The 21,274-nt window shown below is 37.9% G+C and overlaps 1 protein-coding gene across 10 annotated transcripts in view; it reads left to right on the top strand.

Moving 5' to 3' along the window:
- Positions 1-21,274, top strand: part of brm (ATP-dependent helicase brm) — a 133,007-nt gene that overhangs the window by 22,303 nt on the left and 89,430 nt on the right. For 6 of the 10 annotated variants that reach the window (XM_046616976.2, XM_046616974.2, XM_046616975.2 and 3 more), the window contains 8 exons: positions 304-724; positions 833-999; positions 1,154-1,342; positions 1,484-1,814; positions 1,876-2,106; positions 2,225-2,863; positions 2,997-3,171; positions 3,608-5,192. In XM_046616976.2, coding sequence (XP_046472932.1) covers positions 304-724; positions 833-999; positions 1,154-1,342; positions 1,484-1,814; positions 1,876-2,106; positions 2,225-2,863; positions 2,997-3,171; positions 3,608-3,759 — 2,305 coding nt within the window. In that variant the 3' untranslated portion in view covers positions 3,760-5,192. Of the gene's footprint in view, positions 1-303; positions 725-832; positions 1,000-1,153; positions 1,343-1,483; positions 1,815-1,875; positions 2,107-2,224; positions 2,864-2,996; positions 3,172-3,607; positions 5,193-20,115; positions 20,343-21,274 lie in introns of those variants that run through there. The other 4 variants (XM_046616979.2, XM_046616980.2, XM_046616978.2 and 1 more) reach the window with 2 other exon arrangements.

Here is a 21,274-nt window from a genome sequence, read left to right as displayed (position 1 = left end):
TATCTTTAGAGATTTCCTTTACTTTATTAATTACGATGCAATTTTAGCTCTAACACTATTCGTTTTTCACTGAGAATGTGTTTACATAGACTCGGAAATTCACGGTTTCAATTTGTTATTCAAGTATATTGATAACAAAACATATTGTGTAAAACCTTGAATGTGTCCTATTTTATTCTCAAAATATATTACTAGAACACCTCTTGCCTCGTAAATATGAATTTTGCTGAACACTCTGTAATTCTAAACATGACAAGCAGAGGCGGACGATTTGAAATAAAAGATGAAAAAAATTTATTCCAGGACATTGTCCAATTGGGTGTTGGAATTTGAAAAATGGGCACCCAGTGTGGTAGTGGTTTCTTATAAAGGTTCTCCTGCTGGTCGTAGGGCTATACAATCACAAATGAGAGCAACCAAGTTTAATGTTCTTTTGACTACCTACGAATATGTTATCAAAGACAAAGGTGTTCTAGCTAAGCTGCAATGGAAGTACATGATTATTGACGAAGGTCACAGAATGAAGAATCATCATTGCAAACTGACACAAGTACTGAACACTCATTACCTTGCGCCACATCGTTTGTTGCTAACTGGTACCCCATTGCAAAATAAACTCCCAGAATTGTGGGCATTACTGAACTTTTTACTACCATCAATTTTCAAGTCTTGTAGCACATTTGAACAATGGTTCAACGCGCCTTTTGCTACGACTGGTGAAAAAGTGAGTTCAATTTTACTTCATGTCTATATTTATCTTGTAAAATCTGTAAATTAATGCAGTTTAAGATATTTATTTATCACATTAGAATTGATTATTCTTCTCATTTAGGTCGAACTGAATGAAGAAGAAACTATTTTGATCATTCGTCGTTTGCACAAAGTATTGCGTCCGTTCCTGCTTCGTCGTCTAAAGAAGGAAGTTGAATCCCAGTTGCCAGATAAAGTTGAATATATTATTAAGTGCGATATGTCAGGTTTACAGAAGGTTCTTTACAAGTAAGTATTCAAATACTCCTTTAACTGGATCAATTTTTCTGAGCTGCCGTATTGAAAATACGCTCACAATTTCTACTATTAATCCTTACCAAATGATCGAATTCCGGTAAAGTCACTCATTGCTCTATTCTGATTGCTCATTATTTGATCACAGACACATGCAGAGCAAGGGGGTTCTACTGACAGATGGCTCAGAGAAAGGAAAGCAAGGCAAGGGTGGCGCTAAGGCTCTCATGAATACAATTGTGCAATTGAGGAAACTATGCAATCATCCATTCATGTTCCAAGCCATAGAAGAAAAGTATTGCGAACATGTCGGAATTCAAGGATCTACAGTTACTGGGTAAAATATTACTTTGAAGTTATCAAGCATAAATATGGTTGTACTATGTACCTATTTAAAGTTGATGAGTAATATTAAAGTAATATTTCATTTCCAAAATTGAAATACAGCTGGACAGTGATTATATTTTATCATTTGTAGACCGGATCTGTATCGAGCGTCTGGAAAGTTTGAGCTGTTGGATCGCATTCTTCCGAAATTGAAGGCCACGGATCACAGAGTATTGTTGTTCTGTCAAATGACACAATTGATGACAATTATGGAGGATTATTTGGGCTGGAGAGGTTTCATGTACCTGCGTCTAGATGGTACTACCAAGGCTGAAGACCGAGGGGATCTGCTAAAAAAATTTAATGATCCTGGATCCGAATATTTTCTCTTTCTCTTATCCACCAGAGCTGGAGGTCTTGGTCTTAATCTGCAGGCCGCAGATACTGTCATCATATTCGATTCTGATTGGAATCCACACCAGGTAAAAATTTTTATAAAATTATTATCTCGATTAGCTCTAACACGGGGTTAAATTTTTTCAGGATTTGCAAGCTCAAGACAGAGCTCATAGAATTGGACAAAAGAACGAGGTTCGCGTGTTAAGGTTAATGACCGTCAACTCTGTCGAGGAACGAATATTGGCTGCTGCCAGGTACAAATTGAACATGGACGAAAAAGTCATTCAGGCTGGAATGTTTGATCAGAAGTCCACAGGGTCAGAACGACAACAATTTCTCCAGAGTATATTGCATCAAGATGACGCCGATGACGAGGTAAGATTCATGCAATCATTATTTACTGGGTAACCAAAGGTTCACTGATAGTTAAACTATTCTGTGACCTTATTGGAGAACTTACAATACAGATATTTTGTATGTTACGGAAATTTAGGAGGAAAACGAAGTGCCGGATGACGAAACCGTGAATCAAATGATAGCACGTTCGGAAGGAGAGTTTGAAAAATTCCAAAAACTGGACTTAGAACGAAGAAGAGAAGAAGCAAAATTAGGGCCCAACCGCAAATCACGTCTTTTGGAAGAAGCAGAGCTGCCTGACTGGCTGGTGAAAGACGATGACGAGGTAGAAAGGTGGACTTATGAAGAGGATGAAGAAAGATTTTTAGGCAGAGGATCTCGTCAGCGTAAAGAGGTTGATTACACTGATAGTTTAACAGAAAAAGAATGGTTGAAAGCTATCGATGACGACGGTAATGAGTTTGAAGAAGAAGAAGAAGATGATAAGAAGAAAAAGAAGACACGCAAACGTAGGAAAAAAGGCGAAGAAGACGAGGAACCGATAATGAAAAAACGGCGCGGTGGTAGCTCTGGTACATCTGTTGATCCGAAATTGAAACGTAGTATGAAAAAATTGATCGCTGTTGTTGTCAATTACACTGACAGTACAAACGGCCGATTATTGAGCGAACCTTTTATGAAATTACCTTCAAGACGTGAATTACCTGATTACTACGAAATAATTAGAAAGCCTCTAACAATAAATAAACTGCGGCAAAAAATTGATGAGGGAAAAGTGAGTTTCTGGAACATTTATTAATTTTTTGTATTAGTGAAATACGTTCGTATCAAGAAGCAGAATGATCTACTTCAATCAACAAACATTTTACATAATTTCAATTAAACATTAATATTTTTCTCTTCTCTAGTATTCCGACTTTGATGAACTTGAAAAAGACTTCATGCAGTTATGTAAAAATGCCCAAATATATAACGAAGAGGCATCACTTATTCACGAGGATTCAATAGTTTTACAATCTGTTTTTACAAATGCAAGACAGAGAATAGAAGCTGAGGGTGACAATTCCGATGGAGATGATAAAGGTTTGATTTAGAAATTATTTATAACTAAAAACTACATAGTGAAGACCATTTCCTCACATAATGGTGAATTAAGAACATCTAGTTCAACGGTTGTCGCAAATTTTTCCCAAAGATGGCTGGCCTTGTCCTGCAGAAACGTAGTAATAAATAAATATTCAACCACTGACTATCTCCGACGAAATTTATTTATTCAATCAACGCACCATGGTCACAAAATGAAAAACTAGAAACTACATAGTTATTCATGTAATTTGAATGTTTTCAACTATAACAATAATATCTTGTCATTCAATTTGCAAGCAGTTAATCGAGACACGACCAACAGTTATTTCCGAGCAAATTCTTCGAACCACCATTTACTTGATCTGTGATTTCAGGATCACGTTGTTTTATCTTCCTTTTCTTTAAATAAAAATTTGATCGAAAATTGTTGCAGGTGATGGAGATGATGGTTCAGACGGCGATTCAAGCGTAAAAATGAAGATAAAATTTAAAGGTAAGAAAAGTGGGGAGAATCGTGGGGGGCGTAGAAAAAGAGTGACGAGAAAATATATCTCGGATGATGATGAGGATGGTGAGGATAACTGAACAGTGTAGTAAATTATTTTTGATAATTTTTAAACAATTCCAGTAACATCTTGATAACCGTTACTATTATTATTGAAAAAAAAATATACAATTTGATAGGCCTGTGAATAAATATACAGTTTATGCAGCAGCTGTGGGTCTCTGAAAGTGCGAAAAAAAATTGCTTACGATTTCTTGAAATAGAAAATTATTCACAGCTAGCTGGTACGATGTGTCAATCTCGCAAGTTCGTGCTTCGGTATAAATGGTAGCATGTGTCAGAAATACGAATGATGTACACCTTATTCAATTACAACAATCCATACGCCTCTTATGACTGATGGTAACAATTTCATCCAGTTGAACCATTCTTTAATTCAATTTGATGTTGTGCTCGAATATTTACAACTGATTCTCAGCTAGACTTTGTACAGTAGAAGCTAGTAGTTGAGAAATGAAAATTTAAATATAGATAATGTAATGGTAACTGATGATTGAGGTATTTGATAATCATGCCTTTCAGTTAACTCTCAAGAAAATTATAGTTTAATGGTGTTGACCTTTTTTTTTTTTTTTGGAAAAATGTTTTTCACTTGATGATTCAGAAATGAAATGTGAATCTGGCGTTTCATGAGCCCATTTTAGTATCTATTATCAATCAATCACGTTTTTCTTACCAATCATTGCCCTTCAGTTACTTGTTATTTCGGCGGTGACATGATGCTTCTCTACTTATAGTTCTCAATCAATATTGATAACATACACATTTAACAGTTTTGTTTATATTATAATTGAAATATATAATTTTATAATCACGAAAAGATGATTGTACAGTCGCATAATATCGTAATCAATTAATCTACCGTTAGGGTGGTTTGATGCTGGATTTGATTGTAAAAGTAACAAAAAAAAATTATTTGAAGATCAATATATTTAACGAGTTAGATATAAGACCCTTATCTTATAATCAAGTCGTTAATGAGTTCAGGTCAATTATCTATTTATCTGCGATTATAATCAATGAACATCAACTGCTTGATGGAGGAAGGATTAGGAAATAAAGAAAGAATCGAACTCGTGACATTTGATCGATATGCATTTGTTCATATGTTATTAATTTTAAAAGTTCGATTTTCCTATTTTTATTGATACATTTTGCTTCGACGCGTGTTTTTTCTTACCAATTGAAGCAAGGGTACCTGTTTCAGTATACATATGATGGCGATCCGTGAATGGGCTCTGCATTAATGAGATGTCATTTCAGGTCTTCTTTGGATGGTAGGCTAAATAAAAATGTAGGGACTTAGTATTAATTATGATCGGTTTATCTTAAGCTACATATTTCTTACTTAATTATTAAGATCACTTAGAATAATGAATCATTATAGAAATCGTATTGTAGCTTACATAGAAGAACAAAACAAATATAAAACAGAAAAACGTGGTCCAAAGGAGTTATTGAGTTTTGGATACATACGCATTTTTTTCCACCGCTGATACTGCAGTATTTTCAATTAGTAATTATGATACACTTTTATCTACTGTATACGAGGTAAGTGTAATTGCAAAATATTGAAACCTCACACGACCCATTAATTATATCATTTACGACACGTTATAACTGGCAAATAACAATATCTTGCACCCTCCAACTATAGTAACTTTTTTCCTAGTTGTATACTTGCAAAACAATACAATTAGTTATAAATATTTACGTTAAAATAATATGAAAACTTTCTCCAACGATCGATTGTATATTGATTACCTTTGAGAATGATCGTAAAGTATGAAGTAATCATAGTCAGTTTTGAGGAATTTCAAAGTCCAATACATTTTGACATCACACGATGTTAAACTTGGATGCAAGTTTTTTTATTCCATTGTCTTTCTTACAATTTATCTTATAATTTATATAGAATCTGATTGCAGACATTCTCGTTGCGTAATGATGTCAAAGTAAGTTTAATCACGGAGTAATATGCATATGATCTTGGTATCTCTGATTCTGGAATGGAGGGAAATGTACAAATTGCTATGGCAGAGAACTTGGACACTGTGTACGAAACTATTTTTGACTATTTCAAAGCCCAATTTAACTTTTGAAAATAACTTGTTTGCGAATGCTGTAGTCGCCTCAGCGTATATAACTTGTATTTTCACATGTAGCTAGGACACGTATGCACGTATGTGTTACTAAGTTGATTCTATTAAGATCAGAAAGGGGGAACAAGTTTTAATTAATTTTACTTATTTTTAGCTGCCTGATTGTTACGCTAACCATACGTACATACATATGTGGACACGTAATCGATGTTGCTGAAAAATTATTCCTTCGGTGTTTCCGAGAGATGTAAGTGTAATTCTGATTCTGGAATCACTTGTTGCTCTTCGGTCATAGGTATGCTAGGGTATTTCATATTGGATATTTTTTTTTTTACGGGCGCTCGCAAAAAATGTTTGGTCGTGGTGTAGAAAGAAGCCTCTAAGAAACTGAGCACTAGCACCACAGTTTTATGATGCGGAAAATGTTTCTATATTTTACAATGAAATGGCATTTTTTGTGAGCTTTCTATATCAGTATTTCACTATAACGCACTTTAGATAATCTTTTTGATCTAGAATGCATTTTTTTTTTTTACAGAATATAAGAGAGATAACACGTGTTAAAGGGGTGCTAATATCAATTTTTCTTTATTTTTTACAAAAATCGTTTTCGTACACCCTGAAATCAGTGCTACACCGCTCAGTCTCTTTGAAGCTTCTTTTTTAGACCAGAAGCAAGCATTTTTTGCATTGTCCGCAGAAAATCGAAAATTTCTTAAATGTGAAACACTTCAAGGTATACGCAAGGAAAGCAACTAGCAATAAGCTTGACAAGTTTGTTCGTTGATCACGAAACGAAAAAAGGTACTGTAACATCTTCTCACGTAGTGGGTTTGTTAAGTTGAAATGAAACTTGAAGTCTTGGTTGAATTATTCTGTGCGTGGTATATGAATAATGTGAACTTATACGTAATGTATGTAAAAGCGTGACATCGCGAAAGGGTTGAATAGCTCTGAGCACGTATCCTATAATCTCGCATTCATTTGGAGACGGATCCCTTCGATTAATCTCGACGTCGTCAATTTTACCCAGAACTTTGAGTGCTGCTTCATGCTTCCGAATGGAGGCGTACGGAACTTGGGGCTTTACGGGGATCGCGAATGGGCGTCTGCTAACAGCAAAGTTGGCATGGTATTGTTAACGCTATGTATGTATATTTATATATATGTACATACGTATGTATGTGCGTATAAATTCCATGATTCGGTGAATCCGATCATGCCGAGAGGAAGAACCAGACAAGCAACGACGCTGCGGTATATAAAACGTTCAATTTATGAATCGACCGGCGTGCTTTCATTACGAAAAGCGCATCTCTTTCAATTAATAAATGTTTGATTATGTCTAATACAAAAGTTCGCGATCGAACGAAACGTTTATGAATTTCAACAAATTCATTCATAATTCTTTACAGATGAAAGTCAGTCTCACACTTCGTTTCGCGTATTGCATCTTTTTGACTTTTAGAGAGTTTTTCGCAAGTATCGCAAGACATTTTTGCTATGATGAACGAAGGAATACTTACACAGTGAAGAACAGGCATAGAGCTTCGGGAAAATGGATTTTCGAAATCAGGGAATATTCAGTTCATTTTGTATTTCCAATACTGTTGCCACTGTGGAAAGAAGCAACTGCATATTTTATGGGAAAATATTGTAAATTGCGAAATCGGAAAACGCTGTGTTTTTGAATTTTCAAACGGAGATTTTTTTACCGTTAAAGGATTTCATTTACTCAAAGCTTTATCTGAGTATCAATGGGTATGTGCAATAATGTCTTAGCAATTTTTCAGTTCATTTTGAGGTATTCTCAAATCATCATAGCAAGTCAAAGCATCAAAGTCAACATCTCTGAAGGGATATATTTGTTGATTTATTAGTTCGTAAACCCGGTAAGAATTGTATTTTATGCAAAAACGAACAAATGATGTTTTATATACATTTTTTGGCAATCCTTGGGGTTTAATTAGTTTTGAAACAGTCGTTTGAATCGATTCTCAGCCGAAGGCTCATCATTTTTTACTACTGTTTTTGTTGTACCTATACATCTACTGACCATTTTGCGTTGAGCTAACCAGGTTTACGACACTTGAATTTTAGATTTAACAACATGCCGCACTTCCATTAGTATAACGGTCTGCAAGTTAGTCAAATTACCTGTGAAAAGTAGATCGATTGTATGAAAATGGTTTCTTTTTTATCCTCCCCGTATTCTCAAGTGTTGAAATTCAAATCTGTCCAGTAATCAGCTCTTGGTGGATGTTTTGCTTCTCCAATTTTTTGTCTTAAAAAATACATTGTATAATTGAAGGGCTTGCCAATTATTGTCAAATAATCATCTCGTTGAAATAATTTTTGATTTTCAGTTTCTCGGCTTTCAAAGAACGTTGCTCAAAACGTTATTGCGGTAGATTTTCAAGATATTCAAAGATTGAAATGCGAATTAATTATGGTCAAAGTTTTAATTACAAAATCAACCCTTCGTCGTTTGATTATCGGATACTGACACAACGGTTTAGGCATCAGATTGCGGATCAAGCCCGAACAATTTATACCTATCGGGACAATGTGTTAGCATTATGTAATAGACAAAAGCATACTAATTCAAAGTTATTCCTCAAATCGAAGCGTTATGACAATATCATTTAGCAATAGGAAATCAGGTTGTCGGTTGTTCAATATGTGCCGGTTTGTTTCACGGTAGCAAGAATGAAAAGTCAGTATTGCCGCTCTACCTGGAAGTCTGGAAAACCTGAAATAGTTAGGGATTTTTATTTGGCCTTAACAAAATCATGGAAAAGCCATTGAATTTTGTCAAATTTGTCACGAAATTGAAATTTGAAACTCTAAATCCCCGCACACCTGTAATAAACACTTGGCATACCTATCTGCAGTCCATGCATGATCCAGTTTTGAATGAAAAACTCAGCTATAAGTGCAGGCTCTATATAAATAAAACATGATTTGTCAGGTTCGACTAATTTTTTTAAAATCCTTATTTTCATTTTAATTACAAACGGTAATTCAAATAATACAATTCGGGGTATGAAAAGCTTAGAAAAAGTTTTGGAAGCTAGTAGCCACCCTGGAAAAATCACCAATTAATTATTCGGTTTTAATCTGCAATCCCAGTGTCGTCAGCCTGTGGTTCGTGTTTTTTTTTTTTTTGTTAAATCGCCTGTGTGTAAATATATAATATTATAGGCACGCCACGGTGTTCCTGTAGGAGAGGGTCGCGGGTGAGTAAACCACAACATGATCCAATATAACGTTTATTTCGATAATTAATTTCGAATAGTCCTGCACTGGCTGGGCGTTATTAAACTTGGGACGAGGCCGGTAAACCTCGTTACGCAGACCGCTAATTAGAGGAGACTCAGGAATACGCGTGTTATGTAGATTAATCAGTGTTTCGACGGAGACCGAGATTTAATGCTGCGAACGAGGCGGACGGCTTTTGCTAACTGGAATCATTCCCTTATCAGTCGAAGACAAATTGAGGTCTCATTGCGGACCATTCGATTTATTATACGGCGTCTAGCTCTTACAACGCCGGAAATTCGGTCAAGTCTGTTGTCACAACACCGACGCGAATGATCATTAATTCATAATAACGGACCCTCGAAATCCCTCGCGTTACTACGCCATCCGGAAACAGTTTCTCCAGGATTATTGTAATAAGACTTGATATTTTATGCGCAGCCAAGAGAGAGGGGAGCGTTTTCGAGTCAAGCGAATAATCATCGCAAGCACCTTATAGAAATGCAAAAAAGATGGGAACATTATTTCTTGTCGGCTAACGGGACGCTGCCTTCCAAATTTCCAAGTCAATACAGAATTGAATACAATTTACATCGTGCGCGGATACATGTATATATTATGAATATTATATATATATAATATAATATAATATAATATAATATATACTGTTCATCTCATCCAAATTTATCGCCTTTGCCAAACGTTTCTTGATGTCTTCATTTGAATCGTTACTAGGTGAACATTTTAATTTTTACTTTTACCTAAAGCAAACAACCCGCAATTGATCGAAGGTGAAATAATTGCTCGCGCACATTTTCATTTCCAGTCAGTCACTTTTCTCACTATTAGTCACTTTTTGGCACTTTTTTCAAAAAACGGTCACTTTAGTCACCTCTTCGGTCGTAATTGAGTTTCGTACGTAGAAAAATTTGTTTCCATATTTTTTTTTGCCAGGTGGTACCCAATAGAGAAGATTTTGTTTGTCAAGTATTCTAGTATTTTAAGCAAGAAAATCAGCTTCAGATTGATTTCGGAAAATCAGCTGTGATCATACTGCGTTCATTGTTTCTGAATCTGAACGTTTCGCCAGAAAGGATAATAAATTCAGAAATCAGAGTTACTGCTCATTTGTCATAATTGAAAATAGGGCTATTTCTGATGAGATGTATAACGTTGTGGTAGCTCTAGTCGTTTAATTACTGTGCAATAATTAATTCTAATCAGTTATTTTTGAGTCACTATTTTTTGGGTATGAAAGTAACTCTTCTCACTTTTTTGAGATGACTTCTTGTTAGTCAGTCTTGCGATTGTTATGTCAATACGCTATCCAGAGTTTGTACAGAGCGTAATAAATTCATGTACTAAAATCTGTAATCTGTAATTTGTATGACGATATTTAAAGTTGATCGTTCTTTAAAGTTTTTAGAGCCTCGTATAACCATTATGACGAAGTTGTATGAATTCAAAAATTGTGGGTATTGATTTAACCGCTGAATTACATATATATATATATATTGTAATATAAAAAATATATATATAACTTGGATGAGTAAAGCGATGGACATAATTTGCGTAATGCTCGGGTCTTGGATTTGTATAATAACTTCACCGTAGGCATCCATATATACATTTTTATATTAATTTTTTTCAAATTAATTTCGCGGTAGAAGTTGAGGCTGACATTCCTGCGACCTTGTATACATTCCCAAATTAAATCATGTACCAAACTAATGCAATATGGGCCATGTAATGCATAAAACATCAAAGTAATGAAGTTACGAAGTCCTGGGACGAGGGAGAATTCCAATTCAAGTTTATTAAGTATTTTCGGCACATATAACTAGACGAGTCTTTCTTCTGGGGTAGGATGTTAAGTGGCACAAAAGATCGTTCAAAAGTAGGAAACGCGATGCGATTCACATCCGAGTATTTTAATTTCGAGAGACTTTGGAGCAAACTTCCTTCCTTATAAAGCTAACTTCCAGGTTAATCTTTACATGCCGAGGTTGTTCAGATTTTAGTGCGAAAACTTTGAGGTATTCAAACTTTGTCTGACAGTTGACTGATCTAGGTTTCAAGACCGTCGTCGTTCACCTCGTTTCATGATATTCAAAGTTTATTAAATACACTCCGGTGAAAGATTATACGTCGACAAAAAAGGATCATTTCCGCCATACAGTGTAATATATGAAGTACCTATACTTGTGTAATTTGCAGGATAGAAGAAACTCGTTTTATAATCCTACAATCCTATTATAGTAATTAATTGTAACAATTGACATGATTTGTCTCTTCGGTGACTCGTTAGTTACATACATATATTATACTTCTGTCGGAATGGCTTTTCACTTTAAATGTGCATTCAATAATGCTACCAACGCTTCCTCGTATATTTTTAAACGTCAAGAACTAACTTCGTCTCGTAATTGAAAGAATCCCTTGAAACTCATAAAGAAACCATAAAAATGGTTCAATTAAATTTTATTTATGATTGTAGGTGCATTAGGAAATTAAATGCGTCAGTTTGTTTTGAATTAGTGTTTTTGTGCAAAGATAATTCTATGCATCGAAAGGACTTGACTTCTTCTTTTTTTGTTTTTTTTTTTTGTTCACTTATTCGCTACAACTTTCACATATTTACACGGATTGCATTTCGCCGCTGAACCAACAACGGCAGATCCATTTTAGTATTCATAAAAACGGTATTAAATTTTATTTCGAGATAACAATTTTCTGCGCAGTTTCACGTGTTAGCAGAATTCAATTTGATGTAATATACGATGTGTTAAAGCGTCAGCTTGGGCAACGGAACTGTCCGTCAAGAGGTGTCTTACTTAAAGTTAGCACTAACGGAGAACTCAATTGTAAAGATTATCCGAGTTGAAAATGTAGAAGATCACTATCAGAAACCAACAATACAGGTACACACGATTGCAAGTATTATACATATTTTTGCGATTTCAAAATATTCACCGTAAAAACACAATCAGAATTGTATTTCTATGAATTTGTCGTAAACTCTGAGGTAGTAACGTGACATTTCAAGGGTACTTAATTGCAATCATAGGCAAATGTTATCGCTCGTATTATAAATGTTGCCATGCAATCACTCCTTGAAACTGCAGCGTAAATTTTTCTGTCGTATTCCAATTTGCCATTTACCATCGGCGTACGATTTTGTAAGAAATGAAAGTCTCTCTTGGCTGACTGTTGTTAGAATGAAATCCCATGAGATTATTTGTAAATATATGACCAACGATGAGTAAAGAAGGTTACTATTTGGTTAAAGTGTATAGTTGCAGTAAATTAAGATCGTGCAAATTTCGTTACGAGAGGTAATTTACTGATCAGAGCGTATAACCGCGTTCATTTTTCGGCACTATATAACCACAGATTGCAGCAGTAAAATAGTGTCACGAAATCAGTATGTAAATAGATGATTTAAACCATAAGGTGGTATTATTTTAACAGGGGGTGAAGAAAGTTGACAGGTATTTGGTTGTCCGTAAAATCCAGACAGCAAATTCTTACTGCGTTTCAAATGACGTAGATTAAGCATTGCGTACTTAACCCTATCCTGTACCGATCATTTTTTACTATCCGATTTCATTCAAATGATTTCACGTAATAGCACGACAATTAAATACGTATCGTATCCAACAGTACAGACTTTCGGTGCTTAAATTTCGAACGTAATCGTTTTTAATTTAAACGCGATGGGCGCTCGCACCCGCAGCTCTTCAACGCGTCACTTACTTTCGATTGTAAGCTCAGCTCGGGAATACGGAGTGTTCGAATTCAGCGTAATTGATTTCCGGTTGTTTCGGACGAATGAAACACATTTTTCACTCGAGACGTGGCCATTAATTATCAACCAATAGCTACTGGCAGGAAAGACACGTTTTATTTTTTGGTCCAGTTCGTCGCTGGTCACCAACCCGCAAACGGGAATGGTTTCTCAACATTTTTCCCCTACACTCGATAGGCCTTCGTCAAGTACTCGTCGTCGAGTGTAACTGCAAAGTCTACGGGACGATTAACAATTGATCCGTTTTTCGTTATCGTTCCGTACCTGAATCCGTTCTCTCGTCGCCAAGTTCAAATCACGTCGGAACACAGACAGTAACGAAACGTAGAGAGAGAGAGAGAGAGAGAGAGAGAGAGAGAGAGAGAGAGAGACAGACTCCAAATTAATACTCTTGTCTCGCTACGGCCCAGCTTCCCTTCATTTGAGACCGCAGATTCTACGCGTTAGTTCTACGAGACAATCGAGATCGCATGTTAGACAGTTAAGCACGTCCCTTGTATGTCTGATGCGTATACAATATACGCTACGTACGACAACGTGTCCTGGTTGCAATTTATTTCGTATAAGGGATTCATGCCGTAATCAGTATTCCACACGTTTTATATGGATCTCAGTAATATCGTAATGGGAATTTATATTTTCAACCAGGCGTTGCATCGGCAAATTACCACTTTAATCCACTTATTTCAGATCCTTCGTGCTCGTTGATCGCAGGGCTTTCTTTTGCACATGCATGTTAGTTTTCCAACATAAAGCCATGCATCATGTGAAACATTAAGTAGCTCCGTTCAATGGTATATCCACACCGAAGCGCAGCAGCATGAATGGGATTGATTATACAACGACATTACCTTTGTCATTTTGAGATTTTCTAATAAAGCTTTGAGTACAGCTATTTTATTACCCGAGCGTATTTCACGCTCGTTGTGCGACTACGTGATCGAGACATTTTTTCTTTCGTTCTCCGTGCACAGAGTCTCGTTTGCATAAAGATTTACGCGTCGAGGCCGGTAGAATTGCAAGGTAAAAGTATCTCGACCCCAACGTCGATAACCCATTTCAAGTTTATAGCTGAAAGCGCGTAAAATGCGTGTATATTGGCTAGCTGGTGTACCTAACCAGAGATTTGATTTCTCATCTTTATGGAAGCTCGACGGTGAGCGGATTTTTAGGCACGCCGTTCCCGGGCGCGGTTGCTTTATTCTGAGACCGTACGTAGTAACTGCTGATTCCTTGACTTTGCCAAAGCTTCGAGTTTCGCGTTTCGTTGAGCAGCTTCCTACTCACACTGTCGTGTTTGACAAAAGTATGGTCAGACGGAAAGAATAAAAGAGCACATTTTTTTTCTCGAAACTGCAGAAAAAGAGTTTTACCTCGTAAAACGACGAATTTACTGTAGCATCAGCGAAAACCACCGTGTGCATCGTACAATTTGCTACACTAATTATAGTAAAAAATGTAGTTGACACGGCTATGTTAACCAAATATCGTAACGTATCCCTCTTTTCTCCTGCTATCTTTAGCAAAATCTGCTGTTTTTCTTCCCTCCGTTTCTTACGGTTCCGAACAATTCCAGGACTGACACGCGATCGCATCTCTTGACGAAGAAGGTACATTCAACGCCCCTTTGACAAGCCATATCGTTGAAGATAAGACATGTAACAGACCGGTACAGTCACACGTAGTATTTTTGGATCGAGTTCATCTGGCCGCATTGAACGATCGTCGCATCGACCACAGATTTGAAAGTGTAACTCCTACACATCAAGCTTACGGTTCGAAGCTATTCGCCGTCAATATCGCCGCGCGATTTTGAAAAATAATTCGAACTGCACAAGGTAACACGTGTTCGAATTTCTGCCCTCGCTGTACGTAGTCACGCGTATGTACACACCTTGCATATATACGTCAGTCAAACTCAACCACCGGAAATTATCCATGTCCCAGTGTACGTAGGTTTATCGGTATATCGTACCCATATAGATGCCAGCCGACAAAGGCACGGTGTCGGGTATACGCGGGGCGGGGTGGAGGGTTGAAAATACGAAACTAGAGAAACGTCGAGTTGTGCGGTGCATGCGGAACGCGTTGCTCACCTTTGACCCGGACCCCGTACCGCGGCATGGATGGAGGTACGCTTCGCTCGTTGGTCCGAGGCGACGTTGCGTTGGTCTGCTGGATTGTCGGTTGCACCGTCAGCTCGCCACGCCGCGTGCGGCCTGCTGATGGCAATTTCAGTCCTGTTTTGAATTTAGATGGAATTTAGGCAAGCTCCCTCACTCACTTCCCCCATACTCTTTCTCGAAGCTCCCTCGACGCACGGCTCGACCATTTGTGCAGGTCCCCGACTCCGGCTCGCCCTTCACCGTCTATACCGATTTCACAGGTGATTACCGTAATGTAACAACGTGTATCAGCCGCTTCCAGACTCGTTACCTACAACGTTCCTTCCACTTATTCGCCTTCTGATACCGGTAGCGCAGGGGTTGCAATTTTTGCACTCCAAGAAAAATTTCGGTGTGGAATTAATACGGTGGGATGCAAACTATGTTTAGTATCACTCCGTCATCTATCGAGTACTACTTGATCTTGGATTTTCGAATCGACCACGGAAAGTTTTCTTCAGTAATACGCACCGGCCGATTCTGGTCAATTTTAACACCATTCTTTGGAATATATCGACTCTCGTAAGTTACATCTGCAGTTTCGTCGCCAATACCGTTTATCAGGAATTAGTTTTTCATTTCGAATTTACGAGGAAACAAGTTTATCGATTTGGCAGTAAAGCAGAGCCTGAGAAAGCTGCAAGGACGATATCGTACTAAACGCTGTGTATTCTCTTTTCGCTTCTAACTTGATCGCAGATAAATATCGTAATTATTCACGCAAGTTTTTTTTGCGACGAAATGATGGCAGAGAAAGATATCTCGCGAATGAATTCCGGTGCGCTAAAACGTGCAGCAATGATTGCGGTAGCTCTGTGGTAGGTGTTGAGCGACGCTACGGGAGAGAATTAATTAAGACGACCCATCTCGCTCGCTCGTCTCGATATCAGTTATACATATACCGGATCTATTTCCAGTGCCAGATTTAACGCTGTACTCGACAGAGTCCTGAGCGAAGGAAATTGACTATGAGGAATATTGCCTCTAGATTTACATGCAGCATACTCAATTTAACCATAAGATTCGTACGAGCTGGAATATAGCTTGGTGACGGTAAAATAAATCGATTTTGACGGTCTAGTTGCCACGGGATAGTTTAAAGCGGCCGAGTAATGAATTTATACCGTTATTATACCGGTTTATCAGTGCGAGCATATTCCGTATTTATTACTATTAAAGCTCGATCGTTTTTGAGTCGAAGGTTGCGGCCAATACGTGTCCGTACAACGTCAGCGGAGTTATAACCGACCACGTGTCGCACGCTGTGCAGTATATTGCGAATACCGAGGAGAAAAAAGTCTTCCAAAACACTTCTAGGGAGGATGGAACGAAGGCAATAAAGAAAGATCAGTTTAAATTATTGGACCGACTAAGGTCTGGCCTCCGACTATATAACTGATTTTAATTCAACCGATATTTCTTTACGAATAAAATGGATGTAACCCCCCTTCCTCTGAATTTCGGCTTGGGATGCGTATAGAGAATCTCTGAATTGATTCGAGCGATTATCCCAAAAGAGCGAAAAATCGAAGGAGGCGGTAGATAACCGGCAGCTTTCAATACCGGGTGTATGTAGGGGCCCGTTTATACATCTTGCTCACGGGTGTGTAGGTGGGACGGAGAACAAACGACTCGCTGTTTCAGTTGAGAATCTGTCGCACCGTGGTAGCGGCGAACTTGTATCCGAATGGCAACTGCGTAGAGGTCGGATCCGAGCTGCTCGTGTGGGACTCCTGAAGGAGCTCCAGAAATCGGTTTCTTATATAAATTGCTTCGTTGGCCCATAACGTAAGGCTTACCTCCTCGATTCGTTATTATTATACATTATTACCGTGATTTAGTTGCTCCTTCTATACGCTGGAAGGTACGTAATGCACGTGGAGAGAAGAAAAAATCAGGGTATACATTTTTTACAAGCGATAGGTTTTGTTTAATTTAAGATAGATATTTTTTTGGATATCGGGTAGACGATATATTCAGTACATATCGTATATTCACCGACGTTACTTCACCTTTGGGTCATCTATTTGCTTCATTCTCTTCATTAATTTTGTAATTTTTCTTCGATCGCGGTAAATTAAGGTACAGTCTATTCGGACTATTCGGTTTAGTCGCAAGGTGACGTCATGTCGGTAATGAATTGGCATAAAAAAATATTCGATTTGTTAGCGAATATTACAGCAAATGCAGCAATTTCAAATTGAAACCCAATAACTCCCGCGAAAGGTGCGACTAGACTGAATTGACGAACTGTAATGTATTTTTACCGGCATTCGTTGCGAGCGATGTCTCACTGCAATGGTCTGGATTTTTTTTTTGATGATCTATCATCGATTTTTTTTTACGATGGGTACATCAACGTGTCACGCGGGTAAACTCAACGTGAATACAAAGCAGGTAATTCAAGATACGATTTTTATACCGATACAAGCATGGAACGTACGATCAGTATGCATTGAAACGACACGTAACTGCACAGTCTTTTTCAATTCAGCATAGCTGCAATGCACTCGCGAACCTTTTGACATACCAATAACATATACGAGACAGTTTGCGTCGAGGTTGAGCCGTCAATCAGGGTACGGAGAATCTTAGCGAAGGTATCGCGTGTCAGCTTTGCCTTTTGGGGTGGTTACTGATTGGAAGAGGGTTAATATACGTGGTACGCGTTTGAACTACAAGAGCGATGACGAATGAGTTAGAAATTTGTTGGAATTGTTGGAAGGACTTGAAGCTTTGAACACGGTTTCCATGGAGCTTCGTTCGATAGCCTGACTCAAAGGCACGCTTCTCAATTACTAGCTAATTTTACCTGGATAATCTTTCAGCGTGAATTTGTCATTTCAAAATCACCGGGGCGTCTTACTCGTTAGCAAGGACTTTAACGGTAAAAATGCAATAAATATTCCTGTTAGATTTCGAACGTAAAAATCGGATCACACGCAACTTTTCACCATTCACCAATTACAGGATACAATTAAGCAAAGACAAATTGCTTAAAATCAGAAGAATCCTGATAAAACTCATTTGGGAAATCAGTAACTTAACCGCTTTGATTGTTATTGAGCGGATTCGAGCACGGTTTCACATGCCGAAATCTTTTCTAGAGAATGCTTATTATTCCAGCCCTAGAAGTATAAACAACAGTTTGAGGTATTAATTTTAACAAACGCTCCACTTTGCTAAACATGTGAGGGATGATTTATTGTGGTATACCGATGATCAGTGAAGTTATTATTCCGGTACCTTACCTATAATACTTTTGAATTGATTAAAAATAGTGTTTCGTATTCTATGGAAATATTTTAAAAACGAATTTGTATTAGTAAGATGTTGTTTCTGATGGATAATGGGCACACTATTAGTAGCGCTTGAGGAATTTTTTATCTCATTCGCTTGGGATAAATTGTGATTTCGTCAGGGCAATGTAACAGTTTCATTCGGAATTATTCCAGTCAACATTGGGCTGTGATTAAAAATTCTCAAAACAATAGGTAATTTTGTCAACTTTCGTTTGCGTTGCGTTTCGATTTCCAACAAAATATCGGTAATTACTACTCACCGTGGTAAGCTTATCTCGTCTTAGATATTAGCAGGTATCAATTTATTTGACTGCACGTTCTATGGTTACGTTGTTAGAAAACATTGCAGCAACCCTGTAATTACGGAATGAATCCCTCAGACGGTAAACATCGCTGACTTGTTTATCCTAGAACGGCGAGTAAGACATTTCAGACGATTCTAAACCCCGCTTTACCAGCTTGCAGAATTGTTTTTCTTTCTGGAGATCTAGAGTGTAATCTACTTCGTTGATTCCATTAGGGAGTCAAGTTTCATTTGATCATTGACTCCCCGTTAATGGTATCCTGATATCGCGTAGTTCAAAATTAGACAATCGAACGTGAGACAGTATTCGTAGACAAAAATTTATTTCGTCTTTAGCAAGATTTCCATCAATATTTTCTAGGACAAATCAAGCAGTTCTGTTCATATTATAACACGGTCGTAACCAGTGACATCCAACACCCTCGGTATCGATACCATTCAATGATTTGGGTCAGGATCGAAAGCTCAGAGGCAGATCGATTTCATACCCTTTATTTTTAACCTATATCCAGCCACTTCGTCATTGTTCCGAGTCATGACTCTGATTGGCTGAAGGTTTGTAATGGTCAGAGGGTGGCGACAGACCATTTTAGGACTCGCTCTCTACCGTGCGCTGCAGTGTTGCTAGTACGCACACAATTCTGCATAGCCGGGCACGCCTCGGTAGAATAAAGGTAGATAATATCATATTATTATCGCGGGAGCGAGAGCCACCGGTGTTGCTGGTTGGAAGCGGAACTGGGGTGAGGCGAGGGCGCAGGCACCACTTTATCCGGTAATGAAATGCGCCATTAATCTGCGCTATCTCGGCGCATTTCGTGTTTCGCAAAACCCTAGTGCAGATGATCATCTCTGGTCTAGTCCGTACACGTATGCTGTGTCCGTGCTGGGCGTTGGGTGCGAGTGGAAAAAGTGTCGAAAGATGTATGAGAATATGGAAGTGGGAGGATATCGAGATTTCAAATACGCTCAAGTCTGTCTTACTGAATTTAAGAATGTCGAAAATCGAAACATAGAGAGAAATATGCCGAGAAAAATTTCTAGGTATATTTACTACGCGGTACTCAACTATCATCATTTTTTATCACAACCAATAGAAAATTAGTAAACTGAAGAAGCGGATTGAAAGTTTTAGTGACCAGAAAATACCCTATTGACAACTATAATCATACTTAATAGTTACTCGCGTAACACTTTCTAGTCATTGCAACAGTATTCAAACCGTTGTGTCAAGGGTACTGATGTTTGACTAGAATTTATTTACAAGTGACTAAAGCAAATAAAAATTTTCTTTTTGCGAGCGTGTGTTTCGAACTACTATATCCTTATTCATTTTGACGTTGTTCGCGCATACATTTCGACTCTTTGGGTATTGTGAAATGCATGACTTTGAAAATTCTAGATTGTGACGCTTTTATTTTACGTTCTTTCTAGGTTTTCACCCCCACTCGTGACGTCTGCACCTCTGGTTGTAAGCCGCCCGGATGCAGAGGAAAGTTAATGGCAACGCTGCTGCGCCCCGACCGCGACGAACAACAATAACCAAATTCGAGTTTCGATGGGTTCCAGCTGGTCGCCGATACACTCGTGCCATGCAGTTGTTGCCCACCATCACCATAAGCCTTCGCATTACCTCACGGACGTATCATGTCCGCATACACGTATGTATGGCTTATATACTGATCCTGATTCCCCTTCAGAATTACTGTATCGTTGTTCGCTAACCGTTCGCCAGCAATTCGGTCGGCCGGGGTTCGGATAGACGGGGATTGATTGTGATTTTTATTGCTTCGTTTTTTCTGTTGAAACAGTAAATATCATGGATGTTAACACGCGTGAAAGCTCTACTCACAGCACCAGCGACATAAATATGTTTTCTAGTCATACGATGTTTACGTATTCACGTATATTATATTCACGCGCATTAATCAGCCTATAATTATGGACAGTCCAGGTCATTTTGAGCCGGCTGACCCTCACTTACTTCAATTCTCTTCATCTGTCAGTATATTTTAGGCTGCTACAGAAGAATATGATTTAAAAAATTTACGTCTCAGAAAATGGGCAATCGCGTTACTGCGTGACTTGCGAAGTCATTGTTAGTCACAATCGATTTCGATGAAACTTATACAATCAATTCTTACAGTTGAATGGACTGAAGAAGATTGTCAGAAAAGTAATAAAACTCCAGCGTAAATTCTATCAAAATCGATTATGACTAATAGTGATTTCACTATTCGTGCGGTTACTATAAAGCTGGTTTATTAAACCTCTAAATCATGAAAAAATCACCTTTATTTGTAACGTTCTACACAATACTAACAGAAGAATCAAACGAGAAATAGCTTAGGTCATGGGCGTGGAACGCCCCATAAGTAATCAAGTTCGCATGTTTCATGTGCGCATAGAACGATGTACACGGTTACACTTGTGTCAAGAACTGGTGAAGTAGGTCGGGTTTTACACTAGAAAATGCATCCTGACGATGCACAAATTAGTCAGATTACGCCAGACTGGAGATGAGCGATCCCGGAGACTCTCGATAACTTCGTCACTGTAAAAAGCACTTTGCCGTGACCCCCGTCCTGGGAGG

Source organism: Neodiprion pinetum, chromosome 3 (assembly GCF_021155775.2).
Source record: "Neodiprion pinetum isolate iyNeoPine1 chromosome 3, iyNeoPine1.2, whole genome shotgun sequence".
NCBI lineage: Eukaryota > Metazoa > Arthropoda > Insecta > Hymenoptera > Diprionidae > Neodiprion > Neodiprion pinetum.
Note: the sequence above shows the minus strand (reverse complement) of the source record. Positions and strands in the feature narration are given on the sequence as shown.